Source organism: Zingiber officinale, chromosome 11A, assembly GCF_018446385.1.
Source record: "Zingiber officinale cultivar Zhangliang chromosome 11A, Zo_v1.1, whole genome shotgun sequence".
Classification (NCBI taxonomy): domain Eukaryota; kingdom Viridiplantae; phylum Streptophyta; class Magnoliopsida; order Zingiberales; family Zingiberaceae; genus Zingiber; species Zingiber officinale.
In genome coordinates, this window is record NC_056006.1 from 73,315,311 (window position 1) to 73,333,596 (window position 18,286).

Below are 18,286 nucleotides of genomic sequence, written 5' to 3' on the forward strand. Positions count from 1 at the left end.
AATGTATAATATAAAATTAAATATATATTTTTTTAAATTCAGTATTTAAATTAAAATATAATATATTTTCTATCAATTATTTTTTTAATATATTTTTTTTTAAATTTAACATCATTTAAAAAAAAATCTAATATAAAAAAAAATCTAATTTATTTAATTGAAGTGAAAAAGAGTCATGTTTAATTGTTTAATTTGATAAAAAATATATTAGAACTAGTTTCAAATATTAAATTTAATAAAAATTATAATTATTTTAAAATTTTTTAGATAAATTAAATAAATTAATGTGCATTATATTTAGTGGAAATAAAATTTTTAGGATACGAAATTGTTAGATATGAAGACGGTATATAAAATTTAAGAGAGCTGTTTTTCCCACCCCGCATCTGACACACACCCCTCTCCTTCTCCCCTCTCTCCCTGCCAAAAGACGCATGTGCCCTCCTCTTCTATTTTTTGTATTTTATTTAATTTTTATTTAGTTTAATTTTTAAATTAATTTTGTTTAAAAATAACTTCAGTATATTTTAAATTTTATTTTTTAATTAATTTAATTTATTATTTTTATCAATACTTATTTTTTCAGTTTTATATAAATTTTATTTAGTTTTTAGTTTTTATTTTTTAATTAATTTAATTAATTATTTTTTTTCATAATACTGTTATTTTTTTAATTGATTTTTTTAAATTTTATTTTTTATTGATTTTTTTTTGTTAATCAATTTTTTTTATCATTTTGTATGAGTTTTATTTTTTTAATAATTTTTTATATGTTTATAATTTATGTTTATTTTTAGTTTATATTTAAAACTAACAAAAATGCTAATAATTAATAGTGAACACATTCATAACTTAGGACCAAAAATAATTTTTTCAAATGAAGAGTACATGTAATAATAAAAAAAACATGAAAATATATAAAAATAAAAATCTTAATCAAAATTGTCTCCAAATTCTTCTCCCGACGCATTTGATTAAAGAAATAAAACTAAATAAATATTTAAAAAATAATAAATAAAATTAATTAAAATAAAACTAAATAAGTATTTAAAAAATAATAAATAAAATTAATTAAAATAAAACTAAATAAGTATTTAAAAAATAATAAATAAAATTGATTAAAAATAAAACTTAAATAAAATTTAAAAAATATAAGTATTAATGAAAAATAATAAACAAAATTAATTACAAAATAAAAATAAATAAATTAAAAATATATATAAGTATTAATGAAAAATAATAAATAAAATTGATTAAAAAATTAAAATTAAATAAAAATTTAAAAATCTATAACTATGAATGAAAAAATTAATAAATAAAATTAAATTTAAAAATAAAACTAAAAAAATAAAAAAAAAATCAAAAAAGATAGAGGGGCAGAACGGACATTTAAAGGGGGGAGAGAGAGGGGGGAGGGGAGGTGCGCGTGTCAGGGGAGGGGGGAAAAGCAATTTACAAAATTTAAATTACCATGGAAGGAGCGCATGCAAATTTCATTTCACTGCCAACAAATTATACCGTTTTCTAGGAATCCAAACAAACTGTCCTCCTCGATTTAAACCGTGGATCGCCATTAACCAATCACAACCGTCCAACCGAAGTCGGTTTCAGCAATCCTCATCGACAGCTTGCTCACCAATAAGGATAAAGGACACGGATCGCGTGCTATCGCAACCAATCGCTCACCGTCAGATTCATCTTATCACCAAAGGAAATCATCCTGATCTTCCAATATATACGTCCTGTACTTTCCGCGATTCGAAAGTCATCTCGTGAGTTTGAGTTTTCGTCGCTTGAAACCCTACCTTTACTTTGCCGGCGCCGATCCATGGCTCGTACGAAGCAGACCGCTCGCAAATCCACCGGCGGCAAGGCTCCCCGGAAGCAGCTCGCCACCAAGGTGCCTACACTTCTGATCGATCGATTGGCTAGATGTTGTTTTGCGTAGTATTTTGATTTTCTGACGAGATCTCCTCTAATGATCTTACATAGGCGGCGAGGAAGTCGGCCCCTACCACCGGCGGTGTCAAGAAACCTCATAGGTACCGTCCCGGGACGGTGGCGCTCCGCGAGATCCGCAAATACCAGAAGAGTACGGAGTTGCTGATCCGAAAGCTGCCGTTCCAGCGGCTTGTTCGCGAGATCGCGCAAGACTTCAAGACGGATCTACGTTTCCAGAGCCATGCAGTCCTGGCGCTTCAGGAAGCTGCTGAGGCCTACCTTGTCGGTCTCTTTGAAGACACCAATCTCTGCGCTATCCATGCTAAGCGCGTGACGATCATGCCAAAGGACATCCAGCTCGCTCGCCGCATCCGTGGGGAGCGCGCTTAATCGGTGAAATCCATCGTTTTCATGATTGCTTGGCCTATGCTGGAAGGATGTTTGTTGAGCAATATTAACTTTTTTTTATTTAGAAAGACATTCGAGAACCTTGTTATATTATGGTAGACTGATTGTAAATTTATGGATTGATAATCTCTGGCTATTTGCACGTTTTTGTAGTTGCCGTTCATATTTTGATAATATCTTGCATTGTTGAAGGATCGATTATTCTATTCTTCGTGTGATGGTGTTGTCTGCCTTGTAATTGTAGGCTAATTCTGTACGTTTGGTGTCGCAACTCTTTCGCTTTCTTTGTATCTTTCTTTTTTGATAGGTTTGTGATTGATTTCCTCGTTCTGCTTTGATATGGTCAATTTAGTCATCCTGTTATCGGATAGACTTTATTGGTCTGCGGTTCATGTTTTATGAGATTACCGAAATGGCTCTTCCTCTTTCTGTCGTCATCCTTCCCTAGATGGTAAGGACCAATCTCTCTTTTTTGGTTTTTGGCAAATAAAGATAGAAACTTACGCTCATCCATTTGCCTTTCCTATGAATTAGGGAGATGAAATTTTCTATAGCTAAATCGTCTTTCCTTTAAATTACTCAAAGGGAGGTAAATTAAATTATGGGGTCCGTGTAGTGAATAGGGGTGGGATGCTACCTTATAGGGCACTCTGGATAAAATGTACCTGTTAAAAAAATATTGAATTAGGTAGCATGCAATTTAGATCGATAGATGTAGTTACTAACCAAAGCGCCTTGGCTGGTTAATTTTGTTGGTCTCTAGAGAAATTGATTCAGCAGGATTCTATTTGCTCGACGTCGGCCCACTAAAGGTATACCCGATAGAAGATAACCCATTTGAAGAGTTAGATCCAGTTGATCCATCCCTCGATCTCAAACCGGATCAAGTAGATCGGTTAGGTTAACGATTGAACGAGTTGAGCGGGGAAGTTGGTTGAACTAGATAAGAGTTAAATTGACCTGACAAATTGGATCGATCATCTATATTATTTGACTTGTAATATCATTCCATTGATTCCACTAATTAAAAGATGAAAAAAAATATATATTTTATTTCAATCCATTCTTTACTTAATTTGACAAACCCACGAAGGGTAAGAAAAACAAAAGAGATTATGGCTGACGTCCACGCCTAAAAATCACCACAATTTGTAAAGCATCCTGTGGCAGTGGATTTATGAAAACTTAAAACTGAAAACACAGTCAGACGCTGACACTTTATTGATATAAAAGATTAAACAGCAACCATTTTCTGATTCAGATTTATATACCTCCACTTTTCTTTATCAACGAAATCTGCATCCAGGAACTTGGCAACAAAAATCCAAAGTCTATATGCATCCTCAAAGTTAGTGAGAAAGCTGAGGGAAGCATTTACAACATTGATTCCACACATTTCTTTGCCTCTCTTGCCTGCGACTTTCATTTCACAGGGCGACCTTCTTCCCTCCAAAACTTCATCCTTTTCAGTTTCATATTCGTCTGCAAACCGAATGTTACTTAGGAACCCGCGGCCAAGGGAAATGTTGCTTCTGTCCGCAAGCTTCTGCACGAGTACTGGCTTTACTTTCTCGCCTTTCCAGTCGAAGATATTGAATGCTAAGGCAGGTCCTCTGTCAAATTTTACTCTGGGACCATAAATTTTAACTAGTGGACGACCAGTCTCCGATGGAGGATGTTGCAGCTTCATCAAAGCAATAATTAGCCAATTGGTTATGCATCTCAATCTGTTATTGATGAGCATTAGACCCAATGAGTCTGCGTGGTCTAATCCTCTGCACAGGATTTCCATTTTCTCATCTATTACTGAAACCTCCGCGTCTTTTCCATATCGAACACTATAGTCTAACTCTGTGATAGAAGGCTCAGCATCCAAATTTGTGGCTGAAAAATCATCATCGAGTTGCGACAGCATTCTTGCAGGATCGATGCTCACAACTCCGATGCTCCTAGCGATCGTCGACGACTGTAATGTAGCTATGCTGGACTTTTTGACGAAGAGTCCTGCGAATCCAGATGGATTTTCGCCCAACACTTTGATAAAAGAGCAGACGATGAAGTCCGGTCGGAGCAACGAGATCGCCAGTGTATCTAGATCCTTTGGTCCCAACGCACAAGCATCCAGTGCTACTTGCCATCCACTTGCTTTTGCCAAATTCATCCACAGATAAGGATACCTGGCTCCGGTTATCGCCGACTGAACTGGAAAGACAAACAAGCCACTTCTTTTCTTCTTCCTGTTTCTCAGCTTCTCCTTCAAACTTGCAGAATGAATTCTTAGACTTGGCCACGAGAAGCTTGCGGACATGACTTTGGCTCCTCTCCTCCGTGCGCTCTCGGCCATCGCATTCACGGCTTCACTCTCATAGTCATAAACACCGAGCAGCCTCTTGTTGGAATGGAACGGGTAGGACTCCGCCAACAGCCTGAAAGCTGCGGTCCTGTTCGCAGTGCAGACCATGCAGTATTCATCATCCAAAATGTTGAAGAAGTGCATGATCTTTTGCCTAATTGCCGATTCCAGATCAATGTCTTGATCGCCTCTCCGCAGCTGGGAACTCAAGCTTGCTGACTTGTAGGAGATGCTAAAGAAAGGAGGCTGCAAGTGGCTGGAAGTCGAAGGAATGGAAGACGACGACGGCGACGGCGCTGAAGGGTGCATTTGTGCATAAGAGAAGAGGCTGAGTCCTGTATAGTCGAGACAAACGTGGCTAGACAGATGAGAGAATTCATTGCCCCGGATGTGGTCTGCTCGTTGCGTCTCACCGTACTCCGGATAAATTGTGATGAAGCTGTGAAAGGCTTCGGCGAGGGAAGGCAGAGACTCATGATTGGTGAAATGGGTGTTCAGGAAAACAGAACCTGTCGATGATTTGACAAAGTTCGATCGCGTGGTCCTCGTACTGGTGGCTCTTGCGCGGCGCTTAGTGTTGCCGGATTCGAACAGGTTGATTAATGGTACAGGAAAACAACCAGAGGTGCATACCTCGGAGATCTCCTTGCAAGGAGCTTGCACTTCCATCTGAATCTCACTTGTTCTCCTCTTCTAGTTGCTTTAGCTGGCCTTCAGAGGCGCTTTTGGATGAAGAAGAACAGAGCACGGTGTTTATAGGCTGGAAGATTGCTGACAGAGAATTGGTCAGACTACTCAAACTGGCCTTTTAATCAATTTGGCAGAAATTGATTGGTATTTGACTTCATCTTAGATCTTCATCTTCATCTAGTTTTTCTGCCATATGTCAGAGGCCTCATGAATCCTAAAAAAAAATCTAGACGGTGATGGGGAGGAGCTCATGGACTACATTACAAGCGATAACTTCAAGAAGACGACAGAAACAAGATGACAAGGTGGTCGTTGCCTTCCATTTCTACAACTACCAACTTACAAGCAAAGTTTTGATCTTAGCAGCTAGACTAATTCACGTTCGATTTCTTATCATCAGCAGGTCTTGAAGTCGTCCAAGCTACCAAACAAGCATTAATTCAGCTTTGAATTCGTTTCTCCAACCTTTTTCTACATTGATTACGGCCTCAGAACAGTCCACATGATCATTGCAGGCACCGATAGAGCAATTTTAATATATTTTTCTACTGATCAATAAGTTGACTCAAGTGTAAACACTATATTTGAATTTGAATAATTCTTGTGATCATAACCCACTTGAGAATAATCCAATGAGGCAACTTGAGACAATATGAAACAGTCTGAAACCATTACTGGTTGAAACATGCAGTCGGCTCCCGCTTTGTGGCTCTCTGTGATTCAACTGTCAGTCTAGTTGCTGTGTCTCAATCATTTTTGTCTACTGCAAAGAGAAAATGTCCAAAAAAACTGCAAAATTTATTCCTAACTCGTTCCGCTTACAAAAGCTTCTCCTACCGTAACTCTGAATATTGGATAAAGCTATGATAAACAGCTTCATCACTAGTCACCACACATTTGCTGAAGAGAGTCTTCTGTGCACAATCTTAGGTTACAAATTTTACCCTTCAGTTTAGCTAAATGACACACTTGAATTTAGCTAAATGTCACACTTCAATACCACCAATTAGTGACAGTTTCCAATTCCTTGGTGCCTCACTTTATTGTTTTTAATAAATTAGAGGGTCTACGCTCCCATGGATGCAAATTTCACACTTTAATGTAACAAGGTGCCTTACTTTAGTATACTTACATGCCAAACTTTGAGAACCAATAGATGTCATAATTTACATGAACCCAAACACAACAGTCTATCAAATGTTACTTTAGTACTAACCTGTGTCAATTTTCATTGTAAACAGGTGGTAACTTTAGTGTATAATGGTGTCACACAAGATTAAAAAAAACAACAAACTATTAAGATTTATGCATGATAAATTCGGTGATTATTATCCTAGATAATAATTCTCCTTCAATAGCCTATATGGTAGGCTCCACTTTGGCAACCCAATACATGTGACCCGCTTCATATCAGAATTAGACATGACCTACAACTCGTAAGCCTAAGATCTGTTGGTGCAGCGGAGGCCGGCAAGAGGGGGGGGGGGTGAATTATCTAAAAAAATAAAAACTATACTCTCCTCGTCTTTCAACTCAAACAAATAGCAACAATAATAAAAAAAATAAATAGCAGAAATAGAAGAGAGACAGACTTTTAACTTGGTTACAACCCAGGGGGTTGTTAATCCAAGGCGCTCGAAAATCGCACTAGCAGAGTCTCCTTCACTGTAGGCGGAGAAGCCTTTTTTACACACTTAGAGCGCTCACTAGTTGCTAGGAATGAATACAGAGTTGGTTACTGAGTTGATGTTTAATTCCTAGCTCCAGGAGTCTTTATATAGCCTCTGAAAAATCTATCTCGAGGGTCTAAGGCGCCTCTAATAGGGATCCAAGGCGCCTCCATCGAGTGGACGGATAAAACTTTATCCGAAAGCTCAACGACCACTTTGGCCTGGTCCAAGGCGCCTCCAACAAGCATTGAAGGCGCCTTCAATGCCCAATGAAGGCACCTTGAGCTTGAACTCCAACACACTTCTTCCTTCGCTTTGACTTCCGAAGTTCCGTTCTTTTGGGTGATTCCGGCCAACCGAAATAGGGTTCACCCGAACCCAATTTCCGGCCTCGGGCACGTTCTTCTCGCCCACCGGTGTACTCTTACGCAGCTCTCTCGTCCTTTGGACGCACCGAGCCTGTCGACTCCCTTCCCGTGTCGTCCTTCTCGCTAGTTGCGTCTTCCGCTCGACTTCCTACGCTCCTAAGCTCCTGCACACTTAGACACAGGGATCAAACACAAAGTAGGACCTAACCAACTTGGTTGATCATATCAAAACACCACAGGGTCCAACAATCTTCCCCTTTTTGATGTGCATCAACCCAAGTTCAAGTTAGAGTTAAAATCGACAAGTAGTAATTTTTTAAATAAAATTACTAAACTAACATGTTAAGCATAAGTTTGCAATAAATAAAATAGCAACTACTTAATTAAGAGTTAACCAGAATTTTTCAAAAATATTTTAAATTTTTTTAAAAAATTCTCTCCCCCTAAACTTATACTTTTCTCTCCCCCTTTGATCACAGCAAAAACGGGGTAATAATAAGAGAATATGATAAAAAAATATTTAGCAATTTTAAGTTAGAAAAATTTCTGAGCAAGATGAATTTTTCAAAAAATATCTAAGCAAAAATGAATTTTTAGAATTTTCAAAAAAAAATTCTAAGTAAACTAAATTTTTAGAATTTTTTAAAATAATTTCTAAGTCAAAATTAATTTTTAGAATTTTTTTAAAAAAATTTCTAAGTAAACTGAATTTTTAGAATTTTTCAAAATAATTAATTTTTAGAATTTTCTAAAACAATTATAAGTAAATTGAATTTTTAGAATTTTTCAAAATAATTTCTAAGTCAAAATTTTTAGAATTTTCTAAAAATGTTTGAAAAACTTTCAAAGTATTATTTAATTTTAGTTTAATGCTTTTTCAGAAAGTTAATTAAACATTTTATTTCAATATTTCAACTTCCAGGTCGTGGCGAGGCACTAGACCTTCTTGGTTATTGGAGCAACAACCATTTCTTTAGACAAAGCTTCATAAAGAAATTTTAACGTTTATTTTTTCTTCTGAAAGCCTTAATTAAAAGAAAATTAATTTAGCACAGATTTCGAAACCCAATAAAGGTTCCTTTCTACAGGATTAATAAAAAATCTGGGGAGTACATAAGTTTTAGGAATTTTCCTAAGTTGTCCCTGATGTTTTCTAATATACCAATTCAATTTTCCATAAATTCTTAATTTTGATTTTGGAAATTTATTTAAGCATGCATTATTATTCTTCAATTTCTCAATTTCAACTTTTAATTTTTCATTTTCTAATTTTAGATTATCATACATTTCTAGTGGACATGCTTTTACTAGTTCAATTTCAATTCAGCATTTTCTTTTTCTAATTTGAATAAATCTTTAGAAAGAGCTTTAATAAAGCGAAAAGACTGAGTCGGGGTTAGATTACATACCTTACTTACCTGACTTGGTGAGGCTCCTCCTTCACTGTAGCTTTCCTCTTCTGATGTTCCTCCCTCTTCATCTATGCTCATCTCGGAGCAGCTTTCAGCATCTTTAGGCCGATATTCAGCTATTAGTGCTATGTTGTGGATCTCCTTGATCTCAGATTCCTCTGATGACGAATCGATGTCCATCAAAGGGTCAGATTCTTCTTTTCTTGACGTTTCGTGATGTTCTAAGAACTTTTCCCAAAGTTGTTTCGCACATGTATAGTCACCGATCTTTTCAAGTTCCTACACAGGTAGAACAGTAAGTAAATGAAATTTAGCCTTACCATTTGCCATGAATTCGATTCTTTGTTGTTCGTTCCATCGGTATTCCTCAAGTACTTTTCCGTCTAGTGTTTTAGGTACTTTGAAACCCCTCTTTATACTCAACATGATGTCGAAGTCCGTCTTGAAGAAGACCTCAATTTTGCGTTTCCAGAACTCGAAGTCTTCGTCAAACTTCGGGGGATTAATGTTTGTTCCGGCCATCGTATTGATCTTCGTGCTTCAGTCGACGGTTAGTCCTTCTAAGGCGGTCTGACTCTGATACCAATTGTTGGTGCAGCGGAGGCTGGCAAGAGGGGGGTGAATTGCTTAAAAAAATAAAAACTATACCCTCCTCGTCTTTCAACTCAAACAGATAGCAACAATAATAAAAAATAAATAGCAGAAATAAAAGAGAGACAGACTTTTAATTTGGTTACAATTCAGGGGGTTGTTAATCCAAGGCAGTCGGAAATCACACTAGCAAAGTCTCCTTCACTGTAGGCGGAGAAACCTTTTTTACACACTTAGAGCGCTCACTAGTTGCTAGGAATGAATACAGAGTTGGTTACTGAGTTGATGTTTAATTCCTAGCTCCAGGGGTCTTTATATAGCCTCTGAAAAATCTATTTCGAGGGTCTAAGGCGCCTCCAATTGTTAGTTAGAGCCCTAGAGTCAATCATTTGATGATTGTTGTATGGACTCATTGTATCATATTCTTGTATATAAATAAAGGCATTTATTTTTGGTTATTATACTTACTTGTATTGGTGCCAAATAACTAAGTATAATAGCGTCCTTCAGTAGAAGGTTCTTACCTATATCAATTGATTGGTTGAATCGATAGTGAGATGATATAGGGAATACTACTCTTAATCATTCCTAGTCAAGTATTAACATTCAGGGACAATGTTAATGCGACGAGACTAGCATGTAGGTCAACTCGATGACTTGATCTCACAAGTCATAGATATGAAGATATCAAGTTGACACATGGGTATGCATTGGAGAATGTATACTGAATGACCCGCCATGAGAAAGTATCATGGATCGTTATATGAGTGTCATATACTTTCTCATGTGGCTATTAGTATGACTACTAGTCCTTGGACCTGAAGTCACCATGATTCCCTACATAAGGAGTTACGTACTTTGGCTTCGTCAAACGTCACTCGTAACTGGGTGGACTATAAAGGCGATTACTGGGTATGTAACAAATTATGCAGAAGGATGTGAGTGATGTAGATGAGATCTATCTCTCCTATATGACGGGAGTGACATTGATATTCTTGATAGAGTGAGACCACGAAGTGCATGACCATGCCTAAATGAGTCAATATGAGATATTGAGCTCATTTGATTGAGTGAGTCTACTTGGGATTCAAGATTTAGATTGATTAGAGGATGACACGGTATATGCCTCACATTGATCAATCTAGATGTCAAGGATAGAAGGACACTTGTCATATATTGTGAGGAGTCACAATTAGTAGTCACAAGGTGATGTTGGATCTCAACATTCTTATAACTTGGGTGGTAATGATGTGTTGCTAGATACCGCTCATTACTTATGTTTCTAAATGAGTTTAGGAGCATTGCCAATATTATAAAAACCTATAGGGTCACACACATAGGACAATTAGATGAAGATTAAGTTCATTTGATGAAACTAAAGGATTAGATTCATGTGATGAACCAAATTGGATTAAGAGTAATCCAAATTAGGTTAATTGAGTTGGACTCAATTTGGTTCATGTATTAAGTGAGTCTAATTTGGAATTAGACTTATTTAATTAATTTAATTCAATGAATAGAGATTCATTAAATTAAAATTGACTTGAACCAATGGTTAGATTAGATCAACCAAGGGAGAGAAGTGGTCAAGTTTGACTTGACTTAAGTAGGAAGATGAAAAGTTAAGTTTTGACTTGACTTTGACTTGACCAATGCCACATCATCAAGGCTTCATCATTTGGTCAAGTTTGACTTGACCAAATGCCACCTCATGGAGGAGATCAAGAGACTTGACTCTTGATATTCTATGGGGGTTACAAGCCATGAAGTGGCCGACCACTTTTAGTGTGGAATGGATTGATTTTCATTCAAGGCAATTCATTTCTTATTCTTCCTCTCAAGGTTTCTTCTCTCCCTCTCCTCCTCCTTGCCGTGACCATCAAAGGTGCTAGCACACCTTTTGTGTGGTTTTCTCTATCTCTTGCTTGTGTGGATACACATAGAGGAGTATCTACTTTGATACTCACGAGATCCGGCGAACCTAGGACGAGCGGGATTACGCGAAGGGTTTCGCATCAAGGGTAACCTCTTTATCTTGTAGATCTAAAGTAGATCTAGGCTTAGAAACATGTATATGAAATTTTATTTCTTCGCACGGATCCGTGGCATGGGGATTTCGGGGTTTCCGCAACGCAAACAACGGTTTTTGCGGCCCGAAAAACCCAACCGTGGTATCAGAGCCACGTGCGAAGCGTATACATGTTTTAATTTGTATTTTTATGAAAATTACAGATCTGTAACTTTCTGTGATTTTATGTTTTTATAGTTTTTATGGGTATTTTTCTCTTAGAAGCGAAGCACAAGTGTTTAGACACTTGTAGGCTTCGACTACCGAGAAGATTTTTCCGAAACGGCAAGGTTTCGCCCCAAATCATTTTGGGACAATGGGCTAAGGCTCTGTAGGATCGCTAAGGAACACTTGCGATGGTTATATCGCAGGTAGGGGTGCTGCCCCTGACCCCGCAAGGGGATTCGTTCCGTGATTGCGCCCGAAAATCGCTAAACGGGACCGTCGGGAATTTTTACTCATAAAAATTGTAAGAAAAATTACAGAAATTTATAAAAATTACATAATTTAGAATTATGTATTATTTTGTGATGGTCATGGCCCAAAAGACCCAATTAGATTGGAAAAATTGTGTTGTAATTCATAATATGGCCTGCGTGCCATTTTGTGTTTGTACGTGTTGTACTTGATTCGCGACCTGCGCGTCGTGCCTTCCTCTATTATATTCCTGTTGTAAAATATTTTTTAGACTCGAATGTAACTCGAGTTTCACCTTTGTAATGTACAAATTGGAGCGGTGGAAGATCCACTCGAGACGGTGTTATAAGGAGGGCGCGAGCAACACAAGGTGGTCAAGGAAGGAGCTTGAGAAGCTGTTGACCTTAGGTTGACCATCCGATCTTCTCATTGGCTTGAGAAGATCGTAGTAGGGCCACGACTAATCACAAAATATTTAATTAATTGCTTGTGTGTGTATTTGTGATGCATGCTAGAATAAGTAATTAATTAGCGTCTTAACGATTCGATTCGATCAATCGCGTATATGATACACCTTGACAATTAGATTAGATCTAAATCGCGTACATGATGCGCCCTAATGATTAGATTAGATCTAAATCACATATATGATACACCTCGTCAATTAGATTAGATCTCAATCGCGTCAACTCGAAATGCCTACCATGCCGTGATACCCATCACTACCTCGATCGCATGTTGTTGTTGAATCTGCCAAAGCATAGCAACACATACAATCTTGGTAGGGTGCGGAGGGACAATCTTGGTCCCGTCTATCAACGCATGGGTGAGTACAATTCAATTAGATTGAGTAACTAGTTAACTCAATTAGATCGAGTTTAACTATAGGCATTTTTCAATGGTTGGTAGATAGGTCAAAATCACGTTTATATTAACTCTTGGGCGTATTAGCCAAAGCTAACTCGAGTTTTAATATAAATGCGGATCTTGATCCTATAAACAAGAGTTACATAGAGATGTAATTGGTAATTAGTTACCTACCGATCATACTAAGTCTTGGCCGATTTAGCCAATGCTAACTCAAGGCGTAGTATGATGTGGATCTTGTCCCACATGAATTATAGAATTCAGTGGGAGCATCATTTAATTAAAAGACCTAATTAAATAATTAATAGAATATGATATTTATTTATTTTCTACATTTTTCTGTTGTAGATAACCATGACGTCAAATACGAACTCTTTCTCCCTGCGTTCTGTCCTTGAGAAGGACAAGCTCAACGGAACAAATTTCCTGGGTTGGTACAGGAACCTGAGAATCATTCTCACACAAGAATGTAAACTATATGTTGTGGAGCAGCCCATTCCGGAGCCACCTCCTGCCACAGCCATGCGAGCTGACCGAGATGCTTACAAGAAGCATCAAGATGACACATTAGATGTGTCATGTCTTATGCTCGCAACCATGAACTCTGAGCTTCAGAAGCAACACGAGTTGATGGGCGCTTATGATATGGTTGAACATCTTCGTCAACTATATCAAGGACAAGCGAGGCACGAGAGATTCGAGATCTCTAAGGTACTATTTCAGTGCAAGATGCAAAATGGGAATCCCGTAGGCCCATATGTACTCAAGATGATTGAGTACATAGAAAACCTACAGAGGTTGGGATTTCCCCTTGGCCAAGAGCTGGCCACTGACTTGATCTTGTAGTCCTTGCCAGAGAGCTATAGTTAGTTTGTCATAAACTACAACATGAACGAAATTGACAAGCCACTACCCGAGCTGCTTAGCATGTTGAGAACTGCTGAGCTCAACTCTATTCTGATGGTTCAGAAACATAAGGGCGAGGGAAAGCCCAAAGGAAAAGGAAAGTCCCAAGCCAAGGGCAAAGGCAAGGCACTGAAACCCAAAGGAGGGATCGCCAAGGATGCTACCTGCAAGAGGAACTGCAAAGTGTACCTAGAAGATCTTAAGAAGAAGAGAAGTGAGACTTCCACTTCAGGTATCTATTTTATAGAAGTCAATCTATCTATTTCTTCATCATGGGTATTAGATACCAGATGTGCTTCTCACATTTGTACTAATGTGCAGGCGTTGAGAAATAGCAGGACATTGACGAAGGGCGAGGTGGACCTACGCATAGGCAATGGAGCACGGGTTGCTGGTGTTGCTGTAGGAACTTATCATCTATCTCTACCTTCTGGGCTTGTATTAGAATTAGATGAATGTTGTTATGTGTCTGCTTTAAATAAGAACATAATTTCAGTTTCTTGTTTGGACAAGAAAGATTTTTCATTTATTATAAAGAACAAATGTTGTTCAGTTTATTTAAATGAAATGTTCTATTGTAGTGCACCTCTGATAAACAGACTCTATATTCTAGACCTTGAGAACTCTATCTATAACATTAGTATCAAGAGGTTCAAGTCAAATTACATGAACCAAACCTATCTCTGACATTGTCGCTTAGGTCATATAAATGACAAACGCTTATCCCAGCTCCATAAAGATGGTTTGCTGGACTTATTTGATTTTGAATCATATGAGACATGCGAGTCATGCCTTCTAGGCAAGATGACCAAGACTCCCTTTAGTGGACACAGTGAGAGAACGACTGATTTGTTAGGTCTTATACATAGTGATGTATGTGACCCTTTCAATGTCACTGCTAGAGGTGGTTATAGGTACTTCAGTAGATATGGTTATGTGTACCTGATGACACATAAGTCAGAATCCTTTGAAAAGTTCAAAGAATTCAAGAATGAAGTACAAAACCAGCTTGGCAAAAGTATTAAGATCCTTCGATCAGATCGAGGTGGTGAATACCTTAGCCATGAGTTTCGTGACTATCTAGCTGAGTGTGAGATTCTATCTCAACTCACTCCTCCTGGAACACCACAGTGGAATGATGTATTCGAAAGGAGGAATCGTATCTTATTAGATATGATACGATCTATGATGAGTCACACAGATCTTCCTATGTATCTTTGGGGCTATGCTCTAGACACAGTAGCCTTCATTCTCAACCGAGTTCCATCTAAGGCTGTAATAAAGACACCATATAGGATATGGGCTGGGAGAGATGCCCAAGTGTCTTTTATGAGGATTTGGGGTTGTGAGACTTACGTTCGACATCAAGTCTCGGACAAATTGGGACCCAAATCTGACAAGTGTTATTTCATTGGATATCCCAAGGAAACGAAGGGATATTACTTCTACATTCCTAGTCAACACAAGATAGTTGTGGCTAAGAATGAGGTATTTTTAGAAAGAGACTTTGTTTCTAGAAAGACTAGTGGGAGTACGTTCGATCTTGAAGAAGTTCAAGATGTGGACCATAGCACTGAAGCCTCGATGGAAGTTGAACTGGAACCACAAATTGTTGTGGATAATGTTGTTCCACAAGGAGTTGAGGAACCACAACCAGTTCAAGTAGACCTACCTCTTTGCAGATCTGATAGGATACGTCGTCAGCCTGAGAGATATTCATTTCTCTTGTCTGACCATGATGACGTTGTGCTCATTGAGGATGAACCTACCTCCTATCAGGAAGCTGTGATGAGACCAGATTCCGAGAAATGGCTAGAGGCCATGAGATCCGAGATGGAATCCATGTACACTAACCAAGTATGGACTTTGGTTGATCCACCTGAAGGGGTAAAACCCATAGGGTGTAAGTGGGTCTTTAAGAGAAAGACTGACATGGATGGACTTATCTATAAGGGTCACTTGATAGCTAAAGGTTTCACGCAGATTCATGATATTGACTATGATGAAACCTTTTCTCCAATAGCGATGTTTAAGTCCATTCGGATCATGCTTGCTATTACAACATACCATGACTATGAGATATGGCAGATGGATGTCAAAATCGTATTTCTAAATGGAAACCTACTCGAGGATGTGTACATGACACAACCTGAGGGTTTTGTAGATCCACAGCATACTAGCAGAGTATGCAAGCTGCATAGGTCCATTTATTGACTAAAGCAAGCTTCTTGGAGCTGGAATCTTTGATTCGATGATGTAATCAAACAGTTTGGTTTCATCAAGAATAAAGATGAACCTTGTGTCTACAAGAAGGTTGTAGGAAACACAGTTATCTTCCTTATATTGTATGTGGATGACATACTACTCATTGGGAAAGACATCCCTTTGCTGCAGTCTGTCAAGACTTGGCTAGGGACTTGTTTCTCAATGAAGGACTTAGGTGAAACATCCCACATTCTAGGCATACAGATCTATAGAGATAGATCTAAGAGGTTGCTTGGTCTAAGTCAGAGTACATATATTGACAAGGTACTCCTACGATTTGCCATGCAGAACTCTAAGAAGGGATTTCTACTGATGTCACATAGCGTGAGTCTTTCGAAGACTCAAGGTCCCTCTTCTAGAGAGGAGAGAGACCGCATGGATCAGATCCCTTATGCCTCAGCCATAGGATCTATCATGTACACCATGCTATGTACTCGTCCTGATGTCTTGTATGCTTTGAGCATGACGAGCAGATACTAGTCATATCCAGGTGAAAGTCACTGGATAGCGGTCAAGAATATTCTTAAGTACTTGAGAAGGACTAAAGAATATTTCTTGATATATGGAGGCGATGACGAGCTAGCTATAAAAGGTTACAGTGATACCAGCTTCCAGACTGATCAGGATGATTATCGATCACAGTCAGGATTCGTGTTTTGCATGTAGCTGATTCTACGACAGAGGCTGAGTATATTACTGCATCAGAAGCAGCTAAGGAGGCAATTTGGATCCGCAAGTTCATTACCGAGCTTGGGGTGGTTCCTAGCATAGCTGATCCCATAGAGCTCTATTGTGACAACAATGGAGCAATAGCACAGGCTAAGGAACCTCGCTCACACCAGCGGACCAAACACATACTACGGCGCTTCCATCTCATTCCAGAGATTATCGAGAGAGGAGATGTGAAGATTTACAGAGTACCCACAGAGGCTAACATCGCAGATCCCTTGAGCTTGGCTTTACAGAAAGCATGATGGTCACACTAGGTCATTAGGCCTTAGAGCCTACACTGATTGGCACTAGTGCTAGTGGGAGATTGTTAGTTAGAGCCCTAGAGCCAATTATTTGATGATTGTTGTATGGACTCATTGTATCATATTCTTGTATATAAATAAAGACATTTGTTTTTGGTTATTATACTTACTTGTATTGGTGCCAAATAACTAAGTATAATAGCGTCCTTGAGTAGAAGGTTCTTATCTATATCAATCGATTGGTTGAATCGATAGTGAGATGATATAGGGAACACTACTCTTAATCATTCCTAGTCAAGTATTAACATTCAGGGACAATGTTAATGCGACGAGACTAGCATGTAGGTCAACTCGATGACTTGATCTCACAAGTCAAGGATATGGAGATATCAAGTTGACACATGGGTATGCATTGGAGAATGTATACTGAATGACTCACCATGAGAAAGTATCATGGATCGTTATATGAGTGTCATATACTTTCTCATGTGGCTATTAGTATGACTACTAGTCCTTGGACTTGAAATCACCATGGTTCCCTACATAAGGAGTTACGTACTTTGGCTTCGTCAAACGTCACCCATAACTGGGTGGACTATAAAGGTGATTACTGGGTATAGAACAAATTATGCAGAGTGATGTGAGTGATGTAGATGAGATCTATCCCTCCTATATGACAGGAGTGACATCGATATTCTTGATAGAGTGAGACCACGAAGTGCATGACCATGCCCAAATGAGTCAATATAAGATATTGAGCTCATTTAATTGAGTGAGTCTACTTGGGATTCAAGATTTAGATTGATTAGAGGATGACACGGTCTATGTCTCACATTAATCAATCTAGATGTCAAGGATAGAAGAACACTTTTCATATATTGTGAGGAGTCACAATTAGTAGTCACAAGGTGATGTTGGATCTTAACATTCTTATAACTTGGGTGGTAATGATGTGTTGCTAGATACCGCTCATTACTTATGCTTCTAAATGGGTTTAGGAGCATTGCCAAGGTTATAAGAACCTATAGAGTCATACACATAGGGAAATTAGATGGATATTAGGTTCATTTGATGAACCTAAAGGATTAGGTTCATGTGATGAACCAAATTGGATTAAGAGTAATCCAAATTAGGCTAATTGAGTTGAACTCAATTTGGTTTATGTGTTAAGTGAGTCTAATTTGGACTTAGACTCATTTAATTAATTTAATTCAATGAATAGAAATTCATTAAATTAAAATTGACTTGAACCAATTGTTAGATTAGATCAACCAAGGGAGAGAAGTGGTCAAGTTTGACTTGACTTAAGTAGGAAGATGAAGAGTCAAGTTTTGACTTGACTTTGACTTGACCAAT

At 38.0% G+C, this 18,286-nt stretch overlaps 2 protein-coding genes across 2 annotated transcripts; one reads left to right on the forward strand and one right to left on the reverse strand.

Moving 5' to 3' along the window:
- The first annotated feature begins 1,740 nt into the window (after positions 1 to 1,740).
- Positions 1,741 to 2,540, forward strand: LOC122032458 (histone H3.3). Its single transcript, XM_042591745.1, has 2 exons — positions 1,741 to 1,900; positions 1,993 to 2,540. Exons 1-2 carry the CDS (start codon positions 1,829 to 1,831, stop codon positions 2,329 to 2,331), a joined length of 411 nt encoding a protein of 136 aa, XP_042447679.1. The 5' UTR covers positions 1,741 to 1,828; the 3' UTR covers positions 2,332 to 2,540.
- Positions 2,541 to 3,381: 841 nt separating this feature from the next.
- Positions 3,382 to 5,602, reverse strand: LOC122030884 (molybdenum cofactor sulfurase-like). The gene has a single exon (XM_042589933.1). The coding sequence runs from the start codon at positions 5,369 to 5,371 to the stop codon at positions 3,584 to 3,586; it is 1,788 nt and encodes a 595-aa protein (XP_042445867.1). The 5' UTR covers positions 5,372 to 5,602; the 3' UTR covers positions 3,382 to 3,583.
- Between the last annotated feature and the right edge of the window lie 12,684 nt (positions 5,603 to 18,286).